General features: G+C 39.5%; 1 protein-coding gene across 1 annotated transcript in view; it reads left to right on the top strand.

The window, feature by feature from the left end:
* The window catches only part of MMRN1 (multimerin 1), an 84788-nt gene that overhangs the window by 37681 nt on the left and 19872 nt on the right, over positions 1–27235 (top strand). Inside the window, exons 4-6 of the mRNA XM_075544884.1 lie at positions 14775–14882; positions 17239–17412; positions 24288–26264. Of these exons, the coding sequence (XP_075400999.1) occupies positions 14775–14882; positions 17239–17412; positions 24288–26264 (2259 nt within the window). The remainder of the gene's footprint in view (positions 1–14774; positions 14883–17238; positions 17413–24287; positions 26265–27235) is intronic.

Below are 27235 nucleotides of genomic sequence, written 5' to 3'. Positions count from 1 at the left end.
CTGTTGGGTCAAAAATCCCTGCATCTTTTGGTCTCTTGCACCATTCCTCATCCCCGATCTCCCACTGGGTCTTTTGCCCATTTTTCTCTTCGGAAATGTACCCAATTACATGTCAATCTGCACTCCACCCCACCCCCACCATACTCGACTTTTCCCCCCAACACATTTTATGTGTGCACCCACAAAATCTGTTTATTCTTATACCGGAGCGAAAATTGCCAGTTTCCTTCGACAGCAATGCACATGCCATCTCAGATGACAAGCTGCCCCACGTCTGGCAAGAAGAGTAATGCTCACTGATTTATTCTTTAACCCTCTTTCCAGCCCTCAGCAGATTGAAGTAACCTCATTACAGAACGACTAGGACAATTATTTCAATGCTAGGCCCTCAGAACATCAGGGGGTCGTTTAATTCACTGAAAATTATTAAAATACTCTGTAATCGCAGCACATACAAGTTTCTAAAACTGGTTTCCTAATATAAAAAATCAGGATTCCCCGTTCATGTGGCTTGAAGTAGAGAGAATTTTTAAATTGTTGTTGTGACAAAATACATATAACAAGGTATTTTCCCTGTTTTACTTCTTTTGACATGTACACCTCATTGGCATCCATTTTGACTGTCCTGGTGGGCAGCCATGAGCCTGTTTCCCATTTTTTCATCACCCTGATCAAAATCCCCCTCCAGCCCATCACAACAGCTAATAAAATCCAGACTCTGGGTATGTGCTAAATTTTAAATATTTCCTATCAGGAGACTCAAGATTATTTTGATTGTGACTGATTCTTTCATCTGACACTTTTTTGAGGTCTTCCACAGTGTAGACTGAATCAGAACTCCATTTTTCTTCATCGATAGATAGTGTTTGACTGTGTGAATAGACTTCATATTTGTTTATCCAGTCGTCTGTTGACAGACATTTAGATTGTTTGTATGTATTGGCTCCTGTTACGCTGCAATGAGCACTAGACTAAAAGTATCTGCTTGGGTTTGTTTTTAGTTCATTCTTAGAAATGGGATCCCTGATCCACTAGTCATAATTCCTATATTTAACTTTTCTAAAATAGAAAAAAATCAGTAAATCAGGAACAAAAAAAGTTGCTAATAACTGTACTTTATTTTACTTCTTTTTTTCCCACTTTCATACTCATTTTTCCTAACATTTTGTTCTCCCACTAGTTCTAGAAATCCTCCCCAGCTGGTTACAGAGGACTATTTTGACACAAATTCTATAGTGTAAATCTCCCTGTTGTCTTCCTCTACCCTGTGCCACTTATAATGTTACCCATTCCCCACATGCCCTTTGACTACCACTCAGTAGATAACATTATTAATTACAGGGGAAAATGATCTTATTAAAAATTAACTACATCAAGAGGAATGTTTTAAATAAATCTGACTTGTAAGAAAGGGAGGAGCATTAACTCCAACATCGAAGTACTATTGCTGATATTTTCTATGTTTTAAAAGACATCTTTTTGAGGGTCACAAAAAAATGTCTGGGAGTCTAAATGAGTCTTGATCATATAATCTATATCCAAGCCATTTTTCTTTGGAATACCAAGAATAACAAGTGATTTCATCTGTTTTATAAAATTTGCAATAATGCATTTTTCCAGTAGATGTCTCTAAAATATTCTGAAGTACAGCAAGGAAAGTGTAGCTGGTCAAAGAAGACAAAGGACAGGAATCTGCACTCAAGTCGTGCCAGATTATAGAGGACAGAAGGAAACCCCTTTGCACAGCCAAGGGGAAAATCAAGCGCTAGCGTGGGGAAGCTCTTCTTTGCAGGGAAAGGGCATTTTATAAAATCTCTGGCAGATAATAGGAATGTTGTAAATATGCAAGCCTGCATAGCCTTTGGAATAAGCTGACTGCCGGCATATATTATAAATGCATAACATGAGTTCAGTCTTGCACATACTCTAAAATAAGTCAGGAAATTATAAAAGGAATTTAAAAATAATTTATGATTTAATAATCCTATAAATTCACCAATATTCTACTTTTACTACTATTGCAAATCGGGGGCTACTCTTTAGGATATTTAAAAATGAAGGGCGAGGGAGGGGCAGACTATGTTATTGTTATTTTTACTTCTCTTCTTCTTCCCAGAGGTAGTTACGGCTTTCTCTTTGAGAAAGCACGTGCCCATCTATGACGCAGTGCTAGTCTGTCTTATCGGGTCTCTGGCAGTTGGAATCAACTCCAAGACAGCATGCTTTGTGGTTTTGTGGGCACCTTGTGGGCCCAACAAAATGATGAGTCTTTCAGCAGTTAGAGAATAAAATGTGTGGAAGTCTGCTGCAGCAGGCTCACGCTGTCCACTACTATACTGAGTCCGTTCTACAGGGGTGCTATGTGCACACCTGTGCTATGCAAGCACTCACATGGCGCTGTAGACGACTTTCATCCTCACCTGGGAATCAGTGTCTTATCCAACCTCCCTGGAAGCTTTTCCGGTTCTTAAGGGGAGAGGGCAAATGTCCTCATTGCTTAGTTACCGTTAATGACATCCTCCATATGTCTCAAAGGCCTAGAGGGGGGAACATCCTCACAAATAAAATTTGCTTCATTAAAACACACAGACAACTTATAAAGAAGCTGCTGCCCTTGACACTTGATGGCCTTGGCTCTTTTATTCCTTTATGAACCAAGGTCAGAGTCTCTTTAGCAGACAAGCAGGGAATAAAGAACAATTGTGCAGGGAGACAAGAACAAAACAGAATCCCATTCTTATAATATGTGATATTTTAAAAATCCGAAGTGCATAGAGACACTCAAAAGTTACTTGACTTGAATAAATGTCCTCTGACCCTGCACCTGTCCCACCAGGAAAGCTTACAAAGTCCTAAGGAGGGATGAGAGGGAAGGCATTGTAAAGCACCTTCTTGCAACAAAGCAGTGGTCTATGTTTAAGGTGCAAGATCGATTGCTTGGAAAGCCTAGTGTTTGTGGCAGTCCTGGTGGTAGAGAATACATTTGAGAAGACAGATGATTGGAAAATGAAACCTAAAAGTGCATCGATCAACCAGGCTTTTTATCACAGGTGGTAACTGACTCCACTGTCAGCCTGATCCTATCAGCATTTCTCCCCCAGTTAAATCCTGTGTAATAAAGTGGTGTGAATTCCAGTATTGAATTCCAGTCTACAAACAGAGGGAAGGAAAGGTCACATAAACTCGTGAATTTGTAAAGCAGGTCTTTCCAGTTTGTAGTCACCATGGCAATGACCCCATCCAATGAATTCTAGGAAAAAGAGGTCCCCATGGGGATCAGCTCTCAAGGAGTTTGTGTGGTGTTTAATAATTGTTCCATTTTATTTGGGAGTACAGTGGTCTCAGCTATTTCTTTAAATAAATGAATGCAATTTAAAAACAATTCTAATTCAACTCAAATTCACTGCCATCGAGTCAGTGGGTTCCAACCCACAGTAAGACTACAGGACCGGGTAGAACTGCCCTTGTGAGATTCTGAGACTGTAAGTCTTTATGGTAGAAGAAAGCCCTGCCTGGCTCATGAAGAGTGGCTGGTAGCTTCGAACTGCAGACCTTGTGGTTAGCAGTTCAATGCATCCCCACTAGTCACAAGGGTAGAGTTTTACATAGAGACACTCTCACACATGGATGATCACATTGGTTTTTCTCATTCAATACTGTATTAGCGGTGACATTTTCTTTTAAACTATTCAGCAAAAATAAGGGACATATTTTATTTTGTCAACATGTTAAGAAGTGGGCCACCCAGGTCAGGTTGTACATGAAAACGAAAAACTTAATTAGAAAAATGAAGCTAGTCTTTTTCCCATTCACGTTTTCCTTTCTAACCACTATTCACATGTCCATTCCTCTCACTTGTCACCAGTTCTTAAAGTTCTTCTTAAATTTTTGTTTGAATTTCTAGTTTACTGATTTTCTAGAGCAAAATTTTTATGCTTCTACTTATAAGGAAGTAGATTTCTCCAGATCACATGAACAATATTTATCTGAAATTCTTTTTCAGTAGAAATTGGATTTCATTGCTCTTCATTTTCGTCGCTTTTTAACACATCAGTAAGTTTGGTTTTTACTTCTATTGCATTGAAGCTCTTGTCTGGACTAATTAGGTAATATACACACGACTGGGATCTAATGAAGTAATCTTATTTGAGTAGAATTCTAGGAGACCCAAATTAAGTGTCTTCCTCCCTCCATTGTGCATTTGAGTTTCTGTGATTTCCTGCTTTTGTCAGTTGATCTCAAAAGCGAAAGAGACCAAGTGAAGCATGCTACACTCTCATAGTCCCTGCTGATTTGATTCCTACTCACAGTGACTAAATGGATAATAAAACAACACAGCCTTGTATCCTTCTCAAAATTGTTGTTATGTTGAGGCCCTTTTTGCAGCCACCGTGTCTGTTCATCTCTTTGAGGTTCTTTCTGTGTTTCAAAATCCCTTTGTAAGGGACTGATCTCCCCTGAGAGCGTGCCTACAGTGCAGAGTTGACCACCACACTGTATTCAAAGGATCGTTCTGGCCGTACTTCCTCCGAGGTAAATGTGTTTATTTTTCTGGTCGTCCTTTCAGTATTCGTTGCTAATGCTATCATTCCAAGTACCAATTCTTCTCTTGTGTTCTTTATTCATTTCCCAGTGCTTACGGGCATGTGAGGCAATTAAAAACACCATGGCTTGGGCCAAGTGCATCTTAGTCATCAAAACGACATCTTTGCTCCTTAACACTCTAAAGAGGTCTTTTCCAGCAGTGATGACCAGTATAGTAATATATCATTTGATTTTGCTTTGTAAATAGTTTGATTGAAAAATACTTAACATATCATAGCATTCATTAGGAACTCTGGTGGCATAGTGGTTATGAGTCGGCTGCTAATCGCATGGCCAGCAGTTCAAGACCATCGGCCCACCTGAGGTAGATAGATGAGACCTTCTTCTACTCCTGTAAATAGTTACAGTCCTATAATTATTTGTAATGCAGAGAGCTAGTTCTACTCGGTCCTGCGGGGTCACTATGAGTTGGCATCGACTTGATGAATGGGAGTTTCTGTTTTCTGTTGTTTGTTTTTACCATTCAATAGTTTGATTTTAGTAAGAAAAGTAGAGCAATCACTACCACCATCAACTTCAGGACACTTTCTTCTTTCTTGTAACCACTGTTGTTGACGTCTCATCCCTCCCACTCCAAAGCTCTCTTTAATCTCCATAGGCAACTGTTAATCCAGTTTCTGTCTCTCTAGATTTACCAACCTGAATTCCTTATACAGAAAGTGAAAACAAAGACAAAAACCAAAAAAGGATCTAGCAACAATAACCAAATAAAACAAAGAGAAGCCTCAATAGAAAAGAAAATATTAAACACTAAAATAAACTTAAAATGGATCAAAGGGAGATGAAATGACAAGGTTTTACACTCTGGCCTCAGTACAGCCGGTTTCCTTGCTGCTGCTTCCATGTGCCTCAATCAGGGATCTGGATTAAATGAAATCCCATATATACTCGAGTATAAACTGATCCAAATATCAGCCCAGGCACCTAATTTTACCACAACAGCTGCATAGAAAATGTGCTGGAAAACATGGCTTATACTCGAGTATATATGGTAAATGGAAACTGACATTTTTCTCCATTGATTTTGGTGTTTTCTATTGCAGGGCAGTCTGTATTCATTACGTTGAGTTGTAATCCATCATACAAGCTCTAGGTTTTTTACGTTCATTGGTAAATACTTCAAATTCTCCTGAATTTTCTCAAGCCCAGTTGTTTCATCTGTATATTGGAAGTTGTTAATGAGCATTCCTCCAATCTGGATGCCACGTGATCTTAAGATTACTTAGCATATAACTTTAATAACTATGGTTCAGAGATACAACCTGACACACATCTTCCCTGATGTTAAATCCTGCAGTGTCTTCATGTTCTGTTTGTATGAACGCCACTCATCCTATATGCAGGTAGGTACCTCTTGAGCTCAATGATCTATTTGGGGATTCCTGTTCTTCTTAAATATATCAATAGTTTGCTATAATCTACACAGTCAATTGCCTTTGCATAAGCAATAAAGCACACGTTTCTGGCAGTCTTTGCTTCAGCCAATGCCCACCTGATTCAGCCATGATACCCACCTCCTCTGTTGAATCTGTTCTGGTGGCTCCCTGTTGATGTTCTGCTGGAACTTTATGAATTATCTCCAGCAACACTGTACATGCATATTGATATTCTTTTGAATTGCTTCTCATTGGAGTGGGCAGAAATAAGAATCTCTTCCACGTAGTTCACTGGGGAGCTGTCTTCTAAATTTCTTCACATAAGCTAGTGCTTATTTCTAGTATTGCATCAATATGTTGAAACTTTTCCATTGCTTTCTCATCAATTCCTGAAGCCTCGTTTTTAGCTTCTGTGTGACTTGGACTTTTTCTTCAATACCATTGGTTCTTAATCATATGCTACCTCATGAAATGCTTGGATGTTGAATATTGGTAGAGTCACTTTGTGTATCCCTCCCATCTTCTTCCCTTGCTTTCTGCATCATTCGGTATTTTGCCCATTGAAACCTTCAATATTTCAGCCTGGAGGTTGAATGTATGTCTCCCATTTCTTTCCGCTTGAGCTATAGTGAATAAGTTCTTCTCATTTCTAGCTAATTGCAGATCTTGGCACATTATAAAGCTGCATTTTGTCCTCTCAAATTGCCTGGTGTCATTTTCTATCCAGGTTTTACATGATCATTTCCTTGGGATCTTACTTGCACTGCTCTATGTCCTAAAGCAAGCTTAGAGTCTCTTCTGACATTCAATTCAGACTCTTACTTGTTTTCTGTCTTTTTAATGACCTTTTGCTTTCTTCATGTATGATGTTCTTACATCTGATGGCTTTAGTCACTAGGCTAAAATGTGCCCAATGTGTTCTAGAGATGGTCTCTCAATTGAGGTGGCAAATATTCAGGTTCATATTTTCACTCTCATGGACATGTTTTAATTTTCTCCAGCTTCAAACTGAATTTGCACATAAGCAATTCATAATCTGTCCTTATCTTGGCTCATCCTGAGCTTCTCCATCATCTTTCCCACAGTCAATTTGATTCCTGTGGATCCCATCTGGTAAGGTCCTCAGATAGAGTTACTGTTAATGCTATTGGAAAAAAATTGTTTGTAATGAAGAAGTCTTTGGTCTTGCAAAAAATCTGTGATGTGATTTTCTGTTTTGTTTCTCTCACCAAGACCATATTTTCCAACCAATCTTCCTTTCTCTTTGTTTGCTTTTCAGTATTCAGTAATTATCAATGCACTTTGACTGCATGCCTCATCAGTTTTAGACTCAAAAAGTTGTCAGAATTATTTAAGTTCTCCCTCATTGAACACTGCAGTTAGTTAGTAATTTTTCATAATAGTTATATTAATGGGTCTTACTTGTAGTTATATTATTGTAGTTATATTAATGGGTCTTACTTATATAATTCTTGAAATGTTGTTTTTCAAGAGGAATATGATACTTTTCCTCTGAAATTGCGCATACCCAGCCTTCTAGTAAGTAAACCATGTGATTGTTGGATTCAAAAAGGCCATTACCATTCTCCTTCAGCTCACTAATGCCTAAGATAGCTATCTCTATGTGTTCCAATTCATTTCTAATGACTTCCAATTTTCCTATATTCATATTTTGTATAGTCCACATTCTATTATTAAAGGATGTTTGCATCTGTTCATTTTATTGTGAATTTCCCCTTCAGAAAATTAAGGTCTTCAAACATTTCTCCATCTACATCCTTAAGATCAACTTCAGCCCTGGTTGCATAGTGGTTATGTATTGTACTGCTACCCTCAAGTTCCACAGTTCAAAGCTATCATTCACTCTGTGAGAGTAAAATGAGACTTTCTACTCCTATAAAGAGTAAAAAAATTTGCTTAAACATGAGAACAATTGTGAAGTAGTACAGGACTGGGCAATATTTTGTTCTGTTTTATGTAGGGTCACTGTGAGTTGGAACCAGTTCAATGATACCTAATAAAAACACAAACGAAGAGTTAGTCTAGGACACCCAAAGGGGCAATTTTCCCCCGTCCCACAGGGTTGCTAGGAGTTATGGATTTGGAGTTTCCCAAACTGCAGGGCTCATCTTCTAGCTCTGTTTTTGTGTACCACTACGACTCAGAGTTTTCAATAGCTGATTTTTCAGAAATGGTTTGTCTCTTCTTTCTTCCTAGTCCATAATTGGTTTGGAAGCTCCTTTGAAACCTGTTCACTATGGATAATTCTGCTGATGTTTGAATTACTGGTGGCTCCGTTTCCAAGATCACAGCAACTCACAAGCCACCACAGTATGACAAAATGGTAGATAAATAGGGCAGTGATTTATAGTGCCTATTTGTCCTAATGTCAGGAAATTCTTTCTGGTTTTCTTTCATTCCAATGCTATACTAGAATAATCTGTTTTAAAAAGCAGTTTCATGGATGCATTGCTCATGGAACCACTTTCTACATTCATTGATTGCTATGTTATTAATATATTATTAATAATTATTTTTCTTCAAGTGTTTTGATATCAAATATAAATATGCATTTACTATTATATGTTTATTTTTACATCTGAGATAAGACAAGAATACATGAAAAACTTGTGTGACATATTTGAAGAATCATATTTTTGTTTATGTTATTGCACAAAGTTAATACATTTTCTAAAAACTGCTTGTGGTAATAATTTCTTTTAAAAGAATTAATACCAGGCTACTACCAAGAGTTGAAGATTCATGATTTCTAGAGTGTCCGATTCTATCAACATCTACAAGTGCTGTATCACCTAATAGATGTTGCCTTGGGTAATGGCTTGCATCATAACAGCTATTTTAATCTATGGAAGTTCTGTATCCCGTCTGGAAAGTAAAATTTTCTCATTTTTTCCTTTATTCTTCCTTTCCAAGACCACATTTTCCAGTGAGTCAGAGCTTTTTCAATGAGCCCCATCATCCTGACACCAACTGTAGTGATCATATTTTAGAAGAATTAATATCAGAGTAGTTCCAAAGATTTGGAAATTAATTATGTCCCAAGTGTACAACTCTTCCCTGATGCTATTCAACTCCATTTACCTCTCATGCCTCCCTTAAGCATATGCCCACATGGCCCTGGGTTCTGTGAATCACTATCGCATCCCACAGAAAGTCACAAAACTAGGAGGAAAGATCTCATGTGGTAGTGGGTGCTGTTCAGTCCAAAATATGAAATAAAAGGCTTGAAGATAAACAAGTGGTGAGCTAGCCGAGAAGGAACAAAGCCCACATGGAAGAAGCACACCAGTCTGTGTGATCATGAGGTGTCGATGGGATCAGGTATCAGGCATCAAAGACCCAGAACAAAAAATCATATCAATGGGAATGAGTGGAAATGCAGAGTGGAGACTCAAAGCCCGTCTGTAGACAATTGGACATCCCCTCACAGAAGGGTCACAAGGAAGAGACAGACCAGTCAGGGTGCAGTATAGCACTGATGAAACATACATCTTTCCTCTAGTTCTTTAATGCTTACTGCCCCTCCCCTACTATCATGGTGGGGTGGGTGTGGCAGGCCTCGTAGGGCATGGTCAAGGGTAATGTAATGAAGAGGTATTGCTGAAACCCAGGTGGGGACAGTGCATGATAGTGGGACAGGAGGAATGTCAAGGGAAATAGAGTAAAGAGCTGGGAGGCAAAGGGCATTTACAGAGGTCTAGACAAAGACATGTACATATACAAGTATATATATGAGGATGGGGAAATAGATCTATGTGCCTATATTTATAGGTTCAGTATTAAGGTGACAGAAGGACATTGTGCCTCTACTCAAGTACACTCTCAATGCAAGAATACTTTCTTCTATTACATTGGCATTCTATGATGCTCACCCTCCTGACACAACCGCTAAAGACAAAGCGGGTGAATAAGAAAATGTGTTGAAGAAAACTGATGGTGCCCGGTTATCAAAAGATATAGCATCTGGGGTCTTAAAGGCTTGAAGATAAACAAGCAGCCATCTAGCTCATAAGCAACAAAGCCCACATGGAAGAACACACCAGCCTGTGTGATCACGTGGTTCTGAAGGGATCAGTTATCAGGCATCAAAGAACAAAAAATCATATCATTGTGTGCACACTTCCATGATATGATTGCTGTGGACAAATGGGTGCATAAGAAAATGTGGTGAAGAAAGCTGATGGTGCCTGGCTATCAAAAGAGATAGTGTCCGTCTCTGGTCTTAAAGGCTTGAAGGTAAACAAGCGGCCATCTAGCTCAGAAGCAACAAAGCCCACATAGAAGAAGCACACCAGCTTGTGCGATCATGAGGTGTCGAAGGGATCAGGTATAAGGCATCGTCAGAACAAAAAAAATCTTACCATAGTGAATGAAGGGGGAAGTGCAGAGTGGAGACTCAAAGCCCATTTGTTGGCCGCTGGAGATCCCCTTGCAGAGGGGTCTAGGGGAGGAGATGAGTCAGTCAGGGTGCCATGTAGCACCGATGAAGAATACAGCTTTCCTCCAGTTCCTAAATGCTTTCCCCATACCCCCACCCCCTGCACTATCATGATCTGAATTCTACCTTGCAAGTCTGAATAGAGCAGAGGTTGTACACTGGTGCATATGGGAGCTGGAGGCAGAGGGAATCCAGGGTGGACGATACCTTCAGGACCAACGGTGTGAGTGGCGATATTGGGAGAGTAGAGGGAGAGTGGGTTGGAAAGAGGGAACCAATTACAAGGATCTACATGTGTCCTCCTCCCTGGGGGATGGACAACAGAGAAGGGGGTGAAGGGAGACCTTGTACAGGGTAAGATGACAAAATAATGATTTATAAGTTATCAAGGGCTCATGAGGGAGGGAGGCATGGGGAGGAAGGGGAAAAAAAGAGGACTTAATGCAAAGGGCTTAAGTGGAGAGAAAATGCTTTGAAAATGATGAGGGCAATGAATGTACAGATGTGCTTTACACAATTGATGTATGTATGGATTGTGATGAGTTTTATGAGCCCTTAATAAAACATTAAAAAAGAAAGAGATATTGAAATAATGGAGTCAGACACATCTCATGGTAGCATGCTCACCTTAGCCCCACTTGGTGGTCCATGTGGACAGAGGGGGAAGGGAAGGAGGGCAAGGGGAAAGGGGGACAGGAGAGTGAGGACAGGAGAGGAGAAGGGGAGCAGACTAGAGGTCAAGGGAGGAGCTCTATATTGCTGACAGAGGCCTATATGCCTTTGGAAAGAGTGCAAGCCTACTAATTACAGGTGAAGACATAAGTCACAGGAAGGGGGAGCACTATGCAGCAACGAGAGGGGGACAATCTAGGGATATACACGCAATAGGAAGAGGAGGAATTGGGGGTATGCATGTGATAAGATGGGAAGATCCTGGATTCAGGATGGCAGCTTAATTTGGATGTCACTGACCTGGTTTGACCTGTTCCCTGGCTCAACTGATAGAGACCATTATCAGTAGGGTGTGACCTCCACCTATAGGAACTAAATCAATGACAGCAGGCCTGTCCATTGTGCTTAACAGCAGGGAGTGGAGCCTTTGGTAGTCTGGTGACTGACTGGAGAGATGCTTCCATGAACAGTGCTCAGGGAGCAATGCACGATGTAATCCTTGACACCATCCATCTTTTCTCCATTTGTCATTATGTACTTACCTCTTGTTCCAGTTGTGGGATTTATAGTTTTCTTTACATCAAGTTGAATTCCATATTCTAGGCTATAGTCCTTGGCTTTTATCAGCAAGGGCAGTAAGGTAGCAATATAATAGTAATAATAAACTCTTTATATACTTCCAAATTTATCTGTGCCTCTTTAGGGCTCTTGTGTGCGACAATAGGGACAAAGACAATATCTAGAAAGAATACCAGAAAAGCTGTGAAAAGCACCTTGTACTCCTCCCACGCTTCCCACTGTACTTTATCATCACGGCCACTTCTCTCTGGATGGTAGCAAACTCGAGTCTGCATTCATTTAAATAAATGATGCCTTTACAAACCCCTTTCTTTCAGGACACACACACTTTTTATTTAAATCTATGAAGACTAATTTACATATTATAATATTAATATGTAAATGATACTCTCTGCTTTATAGCAACAGATTTACTTAATAGAATTAGAAAATATAATGTCTTCTAAATGAGTGTGTTTAACCAGAGCCATGCATCAAAACCATCTGTATAGCTAATACATAGACCTATGTCCAATCCTTGCAAAGAGATGGGTGGATTCAGAACCTTCAGACAGAGATACGGAAAGAACATGGACATGATTCTTCAAAGTTTGACCAAGGTTTCTGATTATTTTATCCCCGAGGAAAACTTGCTATTCTAAAGAATTAAAAAAAAACACACACACAGAAGAAGAGAACAGAAAAACCATAATGTGTTATAAATTGATGGGAGAAAATGAAATTTGAATGATATCCTTGTATCTAGGCCACACAACAACAATCGAATAGTGTTTGTTCTTCCTGTAATATACACTGCTTCCCAATAAAGTAAAAAAGGAGTCCTGGTAGCATTGCGGGTTATGGCGTTGAGCTGTGAATCAAGGTCAGCAGTTGGCAGCCATCAGCCACTCCATGGGAGATAGAGGAGGCTTTCCACTCCCATAAAGAGTTACAGTCTCAGAAACTGTCTTGTAGTTTGCTCTACTTATAAATACAGCAACATCCACAAACAGCTCACTACCATCTTGCCGATTCTAGCTCATAAGAACTCTAAAGAGAATTCCCAAGCCTGGAACGCTTACCTGGAGGAGATGGTCTATTTCTCTACTGCTGAGCTGCTGATGGTTTTGAACTGCCAGCTCTGCAAACAATAGTCTAACAGGAATCAGGTTGCACCACCAAGTTAAGGCACTATATTTAAATGTACTAGTTCTTTTATTTTTATTTTATTTAAATCTTAAAAAGATACACACACACACACACACACACAGCCCACTGATTCATTCGGTTAAAGCACTCCTCTGTCGGCTATTGGTGCCTTTAGCCTAGGGAATTACCTGGAGGGCATGGCAAAAGATGGTTGTCCCCCCTTCATCCTGCAATCTCTGAGATGAGTAGCTGTGGAGTGGGGTTCTCGGCAGTGCCAGGTGAAGCTGCTCCTGCCAGTTCAGGGATCTCAGCTGGAGAACCATTGCTTTCCTCTCTACTGACCACTGTTGGATCGACGTAAGCCACCAGAAAGTTGTTTGTTACAGAAGCCAAGAAAACCTTGATAGAAAATTTACACAACCACAAAACAGATATATTTCTATAAACTAATTTGAATTTACACTTCAAAACTGTATCATGGGACTTGGCAGAAGAGTAAAATTCTTAGTGCTTTCCCCATCCCCAGTACTGAGGTCTTCAGAAACTGCAGGTCCTTTTCTTCCACCAAACAAACGGCCAGTTTCACAGGCCGTTCTAATGACAGCGGAGACGAAAACAGACAAAATCAAAACAAAGGCCTTGGACATGAATGGCAATGAAGTCATTTAGCTAAGCTCCCCAAAGAAAAGCAATGTAAAATTTAATCTAACAATAGAGACTAACTCAAATGAGTGTCAACTCTGGAGTGGAAATTCTGTGGTATCACTGTCACAGGCCCATGTGCCTTAGGGACCATACGTGTGGCAGAGGTACAGAGTGTCATGGGAACAGGGTTTCACATGGGGAGAAGCACTGCCAGACACCTAATGCACGCTTTCTCATGTCTAATATGCAGGATTCAATGGATAAATCTGTTCCTTAGAAGTCTGTAAATGGCAAGCATAAATTACTTGTGGTGTTCTCTATTTTCAATAAATCTTCCTGCTAAATTATTGTTATGACAAAAATTATATTGCTTTGAAAAATACTTTTCGATTGGAAAGCAATTCTTTAACAGAGTGAAATGATTTGGTAATAAATCCTTTATTTTCCCCCGGAATATCACTGCTAATATAGTTTGAGTCCCTTGGTAAGCCCTGGTATAATTTACTGTTCCTCGTAGCCAGTGTTAGCCTGTTGCTGGGTGGTGTCAAGTCATTCTGACTCACAGCGACTGTATGTACAAGGGAATGTAACTTTGTCCCGTTGTCCTGTCTGAGCCTATTGTTGCAGCCACTGTGTCGGCACATCTCAACGAGCCTCTTCCTTTTCATTCTTTATCAAGCATTATGTCTTTTCCCAGGGACTGGTCTCTCCCGTCAAAATGTCCAAAGGACTTGAGAAAAGGTCTTGCCATACTCACTTCTAAGGAGTATTCTAGCTGTACTTCAGCCAAGACATATGTGTGTGTCCTTCTGACAGTCCACGTGACTTTCATTAATATGGACCTACCTATCTCTAAATAATGGTGCTAATTAAACAGATATCTTTTTCGGTAAGCACCTATAGATGGTTGCTTATTACCAAGTAGACGACCGTGGAAAAGTGCATGACTAAGCAAGCAGTCTTGGTGGCACTCCACTTATACAGCTGCTGTACCACTTAACACCACTGACTGTGACGTCTCTCCAATTATGCAGGCAGCTCACATGTGCTAGTTTCCACAGCCCCCCAAATGCTCTTCATTTTTGCTGAAAGGAGATCTAAATACATTTATTTGTCCAGGCAAATTAGAATCCTGCCTTTCCAACTCCAGCGTGGTATCATATTGGCTTCCATGAAGGGGTGGAAGAGCCTCTCTGCATGCTTCAGTACACCGGGAAATGAGTGTCCGTTACGTTATTGCTCAGAGCTGGGAAAATAAGGCGATGTGGGTGTTGACTCTCATTCTCTCTTCTCTTTCTGCTTTGGTCTAGCCCCGGAACAGCAGCGAGTGATATACAGCCCCCAGGATGAGAGTCACACAGCTGTCGACAACAGGACAACCTCTCAACAGCAGCAGCAGCTCGACTGTGCTGACCCAGGTCATAGATGATCGTTGCTGTCATCTCTCACCCGATTGCCATCAACACTGCGTATGACAACTTCCAAACCAGACATCTCTTGACAATCGAGCACATTCACGTGACTCTCACATCCTTTGTGGTGGTGCAGACGAGAAAGCATCAGTTACACTTATGAAAGCTCGGTGTACACGTATTGAATGAAGATGAAGACGCTCTGAGACTAGGTTGCTAGGAAATCACAGGCTTCCAAGATAAAAGAAAACTTTTGTTATCTACAGAGCGCTTTCTTGACATGCTGAAAAATTGACTTGGTCATGTTAAGAAAGCCAAGAAATCTACTTTTCCTATCTTTGTTATAACACCATTAAGGGCATAGGGAACCCTAACTAGGGTAAAGAACTGTGATTAAGAACCCAGAAGACATTGGTATTGGTCCAAAATTTGCTTGGCACATGTTTTATCATCTATTTTTTTATTATTTTAAGCTCAATTTTGTCCTTTAAAAACAAGGTTAGATAGTAATAACACACCACTTTATTATTTGGTATAGCTCTAGTAATAAAAAATAAGACACTGAATTGTCTTGATTTGTAAGGGGATTATTTCAAGGATGCAAGTGGCAATGGCTTGGACAGTGTCTTCTTGGGATTGTCTGTGCATTTGAAGAGAATGCTATTGAGTAGAATTGCAATCATCTCTACCATCTCTATAAAAACAGAACAAGTCCTCCTCAGAATATTGAATTACATATGTGAGGGGACAGGGAGTACCAATCCTACATGAAGCTAAATTTATATCAATCATTATATAATTGTTCAATAAAGATTATAGGAGTATAATCAGCAATATCCATAAGTTTATGCTTGTTTAGTGCCGAAGCAATCGGTGTGGAAGAAGAAAGTGAGTCCTCACTTTTGAAACCTTAAGCAAATTGCCTAAGTTTCTGATGCTTAGTTCCTTCATCCTTATGAGAGTTTGTAACAGAAAATAAAAACACAACAACATTTCCCTCAGTCCTTTAAATGGGACCGTGAGGACTTATTCAGAAAGGACGTATGAGGAAAAAGTACATTCAAATACAAAGAAACACCAGCCCATGTACACAAGAAGTGGAGACCTTAGCTAAAAGCCTTCTCACAAACACAGTGTCAAGGAACAAGAAATGGTCTAAGGCGGCAGGTTTAGTGGGGGTCGGGGGCGAGGGGGTGTACCGGTTCCGCTGGGAGTCTGAGCGCAGAGGTTGACAGTGATGGATCTCAGGGACTCCTTATAGAGATGGCCAATCCTCACCACCTGTCCCTCAGAAAGGACCATAAAAAACCACTACTGGTTGAGGCCAAACAGCTTTCACCGATGTCTTTGGGATTTATGGTTAAAATTCTGAATTTTCAAAAAACATGTAGAATCTGTAATAAACACTTGAAACTTAGGACAGCCATTTGAATTTGGGGATAACCATTTGGTATCAGGCCCTCATTTCCTAGAAGTAAGTTGTGAAACACAATAAAACAAAAGCCTTTAAGTTGTCAAGGAAACTTTAGATAAGGCTGGTTCCAACACTCTCTAGTTCATCTTGGTCATATAAACAGTTTCTTAAGCCCACTTTATAAAAAAACAAAACAGCCCAGGGGAGATTCCGTTACTTAGAATGAATGCATCCTGGCGTGACAGTCCGGTAAAGCTCTTTCCTCGATTGGGAGCCCCTGGTGGCAGAGTGGGCGTGCTTGAACGACTAACCACTGGGGCAAAACAGATGAGGCCATGTGTTAAGTTAAGGATTTAAAATCTCAGAAACCCTACGGGGTAGGTTTCCCACGTCCAATAGGCTCGTTGTGAATGAGAATCGAGTCGAGAAGGGTTCCCGTTGCTTCTGGCAAGCACGGGGGCAAATGCAGGTGCCTGGGAAAAGACGGAGGGGTCTGCTGACTTCAGTGAGGGCAAGAACAGTCCTGGTGCTACAGCCCTAGCACCCGGAGTGTGCCCAAGCTCCTTTAAAACCTTCCACACAGGTGGGTAAAAAGGCCAGTTTAACTCAGCAAAAAAATGAATTTGATTGAGTAATTTAGTCTGGGTCATAATGCTTCTTCCAAAGGATTGTTATGTTTAAAAAACACTAAGTGTTGTTTTGTTTGTGTTAGCTATTTAAGACTATAAAAGTGCTTGGCAAAGTTGAGACATTTTAGAAATCTAAGATTTATAATACATTGGAAACATTTCTAGCACTAAACGCTTCAGCATAAATGTTCCTTGGGCTAAGTGACCATAGTCTGTATGTTAAGTATGTCAGTGCGAGTGTGATATATAAGCTACTACAAAATCAAAGGCTTAAAAATATGTCTTCGTGACAATTCAAATGCCCTCTTTCCACATGCAGAAGTAATGCAGAAAGTGACCGAGCAGATGAACAACCAGGCGGTGAAACTGACTCTCCTGCAGAAGAAGATGGACAATATTTCTTTGGCTGTGAATGATGTAAAAAGTACATACTCCTCCTTGGAAGGGAAAATCAGCGAAGATAAAGGCAGAGAATTTCAATCTTTTCTAAAAGGTAAAAATAAAACTATTCATTTTCTGTAGAGGAGTCTATGGTATTTATTTTATAGTAATGCATTTGAAAATCACCTGTTTTCTCAAATACTTTCATATTTTAAATATCGTGTAATATTTAGCCAAACTATTGGCTGAATAATTTGTCTGGTTGATTGCTATGAAGTAGTTACAGTGTAACTGAGAACTGTTTACCGTTCATAAGAGCCCATACTTATTTTACTCCTGCTGTGTTACCCAGTTCAAGAATGAGAACAAGGTTAGAGGCTGCCTGTCAAAGCAGTTAAGTACACGTTTTTCTTAATATTATAGTTGGATATACTCCAGTAATTATCAAAGGCATGGAGTGCAATCTATAGAGTAGATCACACAAAATTTCAAGTCAAAGAGAGAATAATTTCTCAATAAATGTGAATAGCACATATACCTGGTTTTGTGCTTTTAATGCAACAACGGTGTACTACTTCATCATTCTGTGGGTCAAAGTCTGGACGCAGCTCATTGAACTGAAATCAAGATGTCAGGTGGTTGCATTCACTGCTGAAGGTGGTAGAAGTTAATCTCTTTCCTCTTAGTTCAAGTTGTTGACGGGATTTAGTGTTCTGTAATTCTTGAATCTTGCTTGCTGTAAACTGAGGGCCATTTTCAGCGTCTGGGTTTCGCCACCTCTTTGACTTGTGGCCCTTTCCCCCTATCTCCAAAGCCAGCAACAGCTTCTTTTTCCCTCATGGTACTTCTTGGATTGTTTTCTCTGACCTACTCTTCCTTTCTCTACTCTTTTACTTGTCAGGAATAATGTTATTAGGTCGGACCCGACCGGACAATCTAGCATAGGGCCACATCAAAATTCCTAACTGTGGTCACATTTTCAAAGTCTCTTTAACAGCTGGTGGCACTGTTGAAGTATGTGTTACACTGCTAACTGCTAGGTTGGCAGTTCAAGACCATATCCAGTCTTCAAGACAGCAATGAGACTTTCTGCTCTCGTAAGACTTTATGGCTTCAGAAACCCTGTGTAGTGCCTCAAGGAGTCCGAATCAATTTAATGGCAATGAGAGGGTTTTGCTATATAAGGTAACATAGTCACAGGTTTGGCGAATACAGTGGGAGCATCTTTTGGGGGGAGGGTAGATTCTGCCTGTCACAGACGTGTATGGTATATAGTGAAGAAAAGATATGGCAGGGTTCTTTATAAGCTATAATGGGACTACATAGTTATAGAAACAAATCCAAACTAAGAGGACTGAGGAAAGTTTCTAGGAAGAGTCATTGTCTCCACTGATATGAGGCGGAATAGATTTTGATTATTCAGGTTTTTTTTTTAGGTAGGCAGTCGTTTGTTTACTAGAACTTTCAAACTGGGTGTTTTGGATTGTTGTTTTTATATGTTTTTGAAATTTCAAGATCACTAATAGTTTTCATTTTGCTTCATTCATTAAAAAGTGTCCTTGTACAATCCCATTTCCATTGTTCACATGCCATCTTTCCTCTATTGTTGTTCAGAGAGAGAGAGAGAGACAGATGTATACAGATGTATACAGTTGTCCCATACAAAGGCATGCAGACTGGGGTACGAGCAGCGTTCATGGGGCTGTTTGGCTTCTAAATAAGTAGGACATGGAGGATTCCCGTAAAGCAGGGGTTCTCACCCTCCCTCAGGCCGTGACCCTGAAATATAGTTCCTCATGTTGTGGTGACACCCCTCCCCACCAACCATAAAATTATTTTCTTTGCTACTTCATAACTGCTATTTTGCTACTGTTATATATCAGGCAAGCCCTGTGAAAGGGTCCTTAGACCCCAAATGGGTCACAACCCACAGGTTGAGAACCACTGTAATAAATAGTTTCCTCTATGTTTGATGGGCCTGGGGAAGAAAAAGTGGAAAGATGCTAGGGTTCATAGGGTTATCTGATTCAAGGGTAAGTTATGACTAGCAGAGTTCATTATGATAGTTAACGTTTTCATAGAAGATGTAACCGGAATAGGGGGAGTTAATTCCTCATAGATACCAGGGCAATGGCTAGAAGAGTCAGAGGGTGACTTTGGTGAAGTGAAATTACTCTTCTCCCCATCTTTGTAACTCTTCCCAAATGATGAGATAGGGTGTGTGAAACACAAATAAGATTGATCAGTTTTGTCATTCTTCTGGGTACAGAAGTGAAGCCGGAAGGGAGAGAATCCAGTAACCATCAAAAGATTTCCCTGACTGAAGTGGATCAGAGGTACCAGAGGCCACAGCACAAAGACCTTGAGACAAAGCAGAGCAGCTATGCTGAGACCACGAGGCAGGCTTCTCAGCTACAGGAATCAGGCACAGCCATGGCATCATGTGACTGAGAGGCTGGGGACCAGAAAGAGACTTATTTACCAGCATGGCTGAGAAAGAGGGGCTGTAGACAAAAGAACTGCATCCTTAACAGTTTATAACCTGTTAGTTGCCCTAATAAATCCCGCAATTCTGCGTATTATATGTGAGTTATGCGTGGCGAATGCCATGAATTTAGCAAACTCAGCAGAGAAGTGGAGTGCCATGGGAGAGATAGTTGGTGTCAGAATAGGGTAAGGAAAGATGGAGGATGAAGGCTTATTTGACCTTTGCCTTACAGCAATTGACCTTCAGTGGTGTGGAATGTGACTCTCCTCCTTTTGGGGTCAGGGGTCAGCTGTGCCTCATCCTTTTCCCATTGCCTCCCATACAGTGAATGCATATTCACACCTTAACAGTAATGTTTGTTTTTGTCTTTAAAGTCACATAGTAACGGAAGCTCCTTAGCCAGTGAGAAAAAGGACCATGTTATACACATGTGGCATGTCCCTATAGACACTACTTACCATGGAACACATGAGAGGGTAAATTTTCTTTCCTAAACTTAAAACATGAAAGGGAAGTCAAATGACAACATTATATAATTGAGTATGACATGACTAAATCACCTTAATGTAATTTGTTGATTAAAATTTGGTTTTTCGAACCTGAGAGAATTAAGCTGCTCAACTGCTTTTCTTGTGTATGTGTGAATCTATTAACAAAAACAACACGCAAACAAACAACTGGTAGTGGCATAGAAAAAGTCACATACTCCCAACCACCATGAAATTCCCTCCTTGATGAAAAGAACTGAGTGTGTGTTAAATGCAATCATTAATTACAAGAACTCAAAGGCTTGTCCTCCATGAATGCTCTTAGAGACAACAAAAATTAAACCCCTCCAATGTTGCCTGGTCTGCCTAGCAAAGCCACAATATTTTCCCTTACTTAATCATTTTTCAAGATAAAAACTTTTTTCAATTATTTGAAATCTGTATGGAGTCAAAGAAATTGTTCAGAATCACTTCCCCCAATTCCTTAATAAGAATATGAATGTTATGAAAGAACATGCTGGAAAAATCACAGAAGGGACTTGCCAAAATACCTGATATAAAATATAAATATATTTAATATCTCAAATATAAATCTATCACATCATCTTTTTAAGAAAGGAGAAGCACGTAGTCGCATGAATCAGAATCAAATAAAATTAAAACAAAACTCTTATCAGATATTAACGTACAGTGCTTTGGAAGCAAACTGTCGACATGTTCATCTGAATGAGGCCTTATCCCCAAACACATTGTTTTAACAGCTAATAAGCAGTTTGATTTCTTCTCAGGCACTGCTTTCAGTTTGTCACTTCTCTCAATTGATTTCCATTTGAAATTTTAAAACATAACAGCAGCTGAAATTACTTCGATTTTTCATAGTTTTGTCCTAGTTGCTATTGCTCATTACTTTGGCTCTGTCCTGAATTTATCTATCTTTAGGGTTTTCACCTGGATTCATGTTCCGACTTCCATGTCTCCCATTGCTTCTGTGACTTTGTTCCATACATCATTGCCAATGTCCACAGTTAATACTTCAATTATGCTTCCCCAAATTTGTAAAGTTGTAAATTCCATCAGGTAGCTGGCATCATGAGAATTAACAGTTTCAGTGAACACTGAATGACTGCAGGATCATGCAGAAAGAGCAATACCAATTATGTCACTGCTGAGTAGTATTTCACAATTATTGAAGCTAATACATTCTACTTTTAGGACCACAATTGTAGTTTGCCACATGTTTCCTTTGTGGCCAGTAGAGTGTCCACCAGAACACTTACTGCCACTGAATAGCGTCCCACTCACGACGACCCTAGAGGACTAACACGACCTGCCCCCTAGCTTCTGCGACTAACTCCTTACCAGAGTTGAACTTCCCATCTCTCTCCTGGTTTCTGAGTGCTGACTGGCACCTGCCAGTCCAAATTGGTAACCACTATGCAACCTAGGAGCCTATATCGAATGTACTTAGTATTTTTTGAATAAAATGATGAATGGCTAAATTTTAAGTAAAACTTGAGTGGGGTGGGCGGGGAATGCTCCGAAGCCTTTCTAGTGTGATGATCCTTGATGTCAGATACCAAACAAAGCTAGGCTCTTTCAGTACAATTTCCCTTAATCTTTTCTAATTAATGAAGCTTGTTCTTAGTACTTTATGCTGCTGTATTATTAGTTGTAAAATTTGTAAACTATTATTATTTTTTCATATCTTACACAGCACGACGTCTCCCTTCACCCACTTTTCTGTTGTCTGTCTCCCAGGGAGCGGATTATATGTAGATAATTGTGATCAGTTCCCCCTTTCTCCCTCCACCTTCCCCTTCCTCTTCTGGTATCACTACTCTCATTATTGGTCCTGAGGGGCTTATCTGTCCTGGATTCCCTGATTCCAGCTTTGATCTGTACCAATGTATGTCCTCTGCTGTAGCCTGATTTTTAAGGTGGAATTGGGTCATGATAGTGCGGGGTGGGGGGAAGTATTAAAGAACTAGAGGAACATTGTATGTTTCATCAGTGCTATTCTGCACCCTGCACCAATTGATTTTCTCTTTCTTATATTTTGTAAACTGCTCATTTCAGTTTCCACTTAGCTTACAAATAATAAAATGAAATTTGATTCCCTTTTATTCTTTATTTCACAACTTTTATCATCAGGATCTAGGATTTCCTTGGAATGTTTTTCTATTTGAACAACTATACTCTTACCTGACATTGTGTGCATGCACGATGCATAAAGATGTTCAAGCAGTATGTCATTCTATTTTATATAATTTATTTTCCACATTATGTCATTTCTTAGATGTTGAATACATTTAAAATGCACTGACAGAATGACAATTGCTAGAACCTATGTCCATCACTGTACAATCATGATCTTCCCGGGGAAGCCTGCATGGCACCCAGAGCTCACTGGCCAACATCATAGTGGGGACATCTTCCTGTGTAGAATGTTTTAAATTGTATTGTCAGTTTTGACACGACAGTCGTTAGCTATATTAATTTTAATGGGCATACAGTCTATTTGTGTATGACTTACAGAAGGCACTGTGACTATAAGTTGAATGAAGAACATTTTTAACTGTGTGGTTTTGTATGTAATATTTTAAAATAATTTGAATACGCTTTTGCTACTGTTAATAGCTATAAATAAAACAAGATAATTTAAATGGTTTATTTTGTTGTAGTTGATAGTGTATGTATCAAAATGGACATCAATAAAAGCTTCTGCAGGCACAATTCGGTGACAGTGACTGCGTTCTTCACGTTGCAGGAGCCGCCATTCTGACCCTCCTTCTCTGAGTGGCCCCTCCCTCGTCACCGTAACCCTATTGCCCCAACATTTCCTATCAACGTTTTTGTTTGTTTGTCTTCACCTCCCCACCGCCAAGCTGTGTTCATTCCAATGTGGAGTGGCTCCCTCAGACAGAGGAACTCCTCTAAGCACAAGTCTTGGGAACAAGACTGGACGTCCTTCCAGGAACAGACAGCCATTTCCATCCATGAAGCAGCTGATAGAATTGAACCTCTGACCTTAGGGTTAGCAGCTCGAAGCTTAACTCACTGCATCACAAATACTCCTGAATCCTGTCTAGATAATTTTTGGAAGACCATACTTCAAGACTGGCAATTTTTATTACTTACCCTAACTTCTGGCTGGCTTTGTTTTGTTTATGTATTACTTTTAGAACTTAAGCTCCTGGCTGTGATTAGTAAGCACCTTCTAATATCTTTGTTACTCTTCGGTGCTCTTCTTTTGGCCTCTTGCTTTTTCTCTGTTTGTTAGGAATTAATGCATCCTCAAATCGAAATTGAGATCAAAGCAAAATTTGCACTCCTGTTGTCACTGAGGGGAACTTAGTTGTGTGAGCCTCAATCTCTCGATATTATTAGTTTGTTGTCTCACAAGCCACTGATAAACCTTGTGTGCATATGATTTCGGACTTTGATGACTTTTTTCTCTGCAGTCAAATTTTTTTATTATTTAAAAGTCTAAAACTCCCATCTTTGAAACCTGATTATCAGAAACATAACAACAGGATCATGAGGTATCAGGTATCATTTGCTAAAGCAGAAAGCACCAAACCATTAATTTTCAGACCATATTAAGACTAAGCTTAGAATTATTATACTTTCATCTATTAGTGAAGTCAGTAACTGTTTCTTCATGTCTTTTCTACAGAAAAATCCCTTACTTTTATAGCTCTAGTATGTTACATTGCAATTGATTTCTCCTCTCAGATTTATCAGTTCAGTGATTGTTATACATCTTACTTGCTATAGTATTTTTTAAACTTCATAAGTAAATGAAGTTGTGAACTATTGTCATTATTGTTTGTTCTTAGATATAAGCCTCCAAATTGTTATTCCTTTAGAGCTAAATTCTCTCTCATATATATGGGAGAGACAGAGAGATTATATACATGTATAAAATATAAAGTATATATATAATTATCTAAAGTTTTATATAATTAAAATAATGCATCATTTACTGTTGTTTGTTATTTGTTTCCCTAGGTCTAAAATCCAAAAGCATTAGTGAACTGGTCAAGGGACTAGTAAAAGAACAGTTTAAAATTTTCCAAAATGAAATGCAAGAGGCTGTAGCCCAGCTTTTTAAGACTGTATCAAGTCTATCAGAGGACCTGGAAGGCACCAGGCAATTGATTCGGCAAGTTAACGAATCTGTGGTTTCAATAGCCGTCCAGCAAAAGTCTGTTTTAATCCAAGAAAACATACCTACCTTGAATGATCTCCTGGATCTAAAGAAAAACATTGTGAACGTAAGGCAAGAAATGGCTTCCATGTGTGAGAAGCCTATTAAGGAACTAGAAACTAAACAGGCGCAGTTGGAAGGCTCCCTGGCACAAGAACACTCAAGAACCTTCCTGTACTATGAAACCCTAAATAAGACTTTTTCAAAAATGAAGGAGGTGCACGAGCAGCTTTTATCAGCGAAACCAGTCTCTGTTCAGAAGAACGTTCCAGATAGCAATGATGGCACTGGGCACATGTCTACTCTGCATGAGAACCTCAAGAAACAGGGTTTGATGATGTTGCAAATGCTTGATGACTTAAGCATTCAAAACAATAAAATAAACAATCTCACCATCTCTTTGGAGATAGAGAAAGCATCTGTCAGAGGCAAGTGTGAAGACTTGTTTTCGAAGTGCAGGAAAGATTTCATGTTTCAAATGAAGGGCACTGAAGAAAATGTGCAGGTTTTGAACCAAACATTGGCTGATGTTCTCTTTCCAATGGATACCAAGATGAATCAAATGAGTGAGCAACTAAATGATTTGACGTATGATATGGAGATTCTTCAACCATTGGTAGAACAGGGAGCATCATTAAAACAGACCATGAAATATGAACAATCAAAAGAAGCAGTAGCAACCAGGGAAAAAGTGGAATATCTGGCTAGTACGGTCAACAACCTAAAGTTTCTTATCAAAGAACTTACCAAAAACCACAACTCACTTAAAAGTGAAACCCAGCATCGTGGCGATACTTTAGAAACACGTATCAGTGAATACGCCTTAGAAGCAGAAGATGGCTTAAATAAGACAATGACCATTATAAATAATGCCATTGATTTTATTCAAGACAACTATGTGTTAAAAGATACTTTAAGTACAATAAAGTATAAACCCCAAGTTCATCATGAGTGTACCCAAAAGATGGACACTATTTTGTCTTTTATTCCTCAGTTTCAACGTTTGAATAAGTCGATTGCTCTGTTAGTGAATGACAATCAAAGATATCATTTTGTTTTGCAAGTTGCCAAGGCCCTTGCAGATATGCCTGAAGATGAGAAATTAAGTCGTGCCAGTTTCCAAAAGATTTATCAAATGCTAAATGAAACTACTTACAAAATGATGAAATATCAGGAACATATGAGTCTTTTGGAAGAAAAAATACTTTCCGTCACAAATACTTCGAGAAATTATGAAACTCGGTTCCAAGGCATTGAGTCCAAAGTGGCCCAGACCCTCATACCTTATTATGTTTCTCTCCAAAAAGGCAAGGCGGATATGAATGGGAGAGATCAAGCTCTTCAACTGCAGGTACTAAATTCCAGATTTAAGGCTCTAGAAGCAAAATCCATCCATCTGTCAATTAACTTCTCTTTGCTTAACAAAACTCTCCATGAAACAGAAATGAAGTGCCATAATGCTTCCGCAAGTATCTCCGAAGTGAATGCTACTATACCGAAGAGGATAAAGGCCTTCCTGCCAGACATTCAGCTGCTTCAGAAAGGCCTGACCGAGTTTGTAGAATCAATAATTGACGTAAAAACTCAAGCTGCTCTAGCTAATTTAACTTGGTACATAGATCAATCATTGTCTGGCAGTCTTGCAAACATACTCAAGTCTCAGAAGCAAGTGAAATCATTGCTGAAGAAACCGAACACATTTAAGAAGCCAACAGTGAATGTTACTACTTACCTGGTTGGCCGAGCCCAAAGGAACATAGACAACATTATATATCCTGGTAAGTTTTTCTCGAAAAATGCTCTTTAAACTGCCTATTTATTTAAATGGTATTTGGTAGCAGAGTTTAGCAAGATGGTAACATGTAGATGCTATTTAGTTGATTGTGGGTAGGTAGTCAAATAATGCAACAGTAACTGTCACTCATTGGAACTTAATTCTCTCACTGCTATCCCATTAGGGAGCGGACTCCTAAGGCCTGGATAGGACTGGGTGAAGCTGCCCCCTGTGGGTTTCCCAGAGAATTTCTTTACAGCAGTGGTTCTCAACCTTCCTAATGCCATGACCCTTTAATACAGTTCCTCATGTTGTGGTGACCCCCCCAACCATAAAGCTATTTTTGTTACTACTTCATAACTATAATTTTGCTACTGTTATGAATTACGTGACCCCTGCAAAAGGGTCATTTGACCCCCAAAGAGCTCGCAACCCACAGGTTGTGAACCGCTGCTTTACAGGATTACAAATCCTCCCGCATCTTCTTTTGAGGGGCTGGTGATTTCAAACTGCTGACCTTGCAGTTATCAGCCCAACTTATAACCCATTAGTTCCAGAAGGCTTTAGTTTACGAATATAGCAGTACAGATCAAGTCCTTAATGTGTAAATATTTTTCTATAAAAAGGTGTTTTAACCTTTTCTGACTAAAAATGCCCAAACAGACCCCCTGTAGGACATTTTCTTTGCATAGTTAATTGAAGAAAAAAACTATTATACAATAGATTTCTGGCAGAATAACCCTTGACTTTGTCTGATTTATCCTCAAATTACCTGGAACAATATCTGGTATGCAAAAGGGACTCAATAAATATCTGTTGGATGCCTAACTGATTGATGGAAAGCAAAAATGTGTAGAAATTTGATTTGTACCTCCCAGAAGACCACGAATGCCAAGCTAAGGAATTTTGACAAGATGTTTAAAGACTGCTATATCTTTGACGTCCTTACATGCAACAAACGGTTGAATGCTAGAC

Source organism: Tenrec ecaudatus, chromosome 3 (genome assembly GCF_050624435.1).
Source record: "Tenrec ecaudatus isolate mTenEca1 chromosome 3, mTenEca1.hap1, whole genome shotgun sequence".
In the NCBI taxonomy this organism is placed as follows: domain Eukaryota; kingdom Metazoa; phylum Chordata; class Mammalia; order Afrosoricida; family Tenrecidae; genus Tenrec; species Tenrec ecaudatus.
Note: the sequence above shows the minus strand (reverse complement) of the source record. Positions and strands in the feature narration are given on the sequence as shown.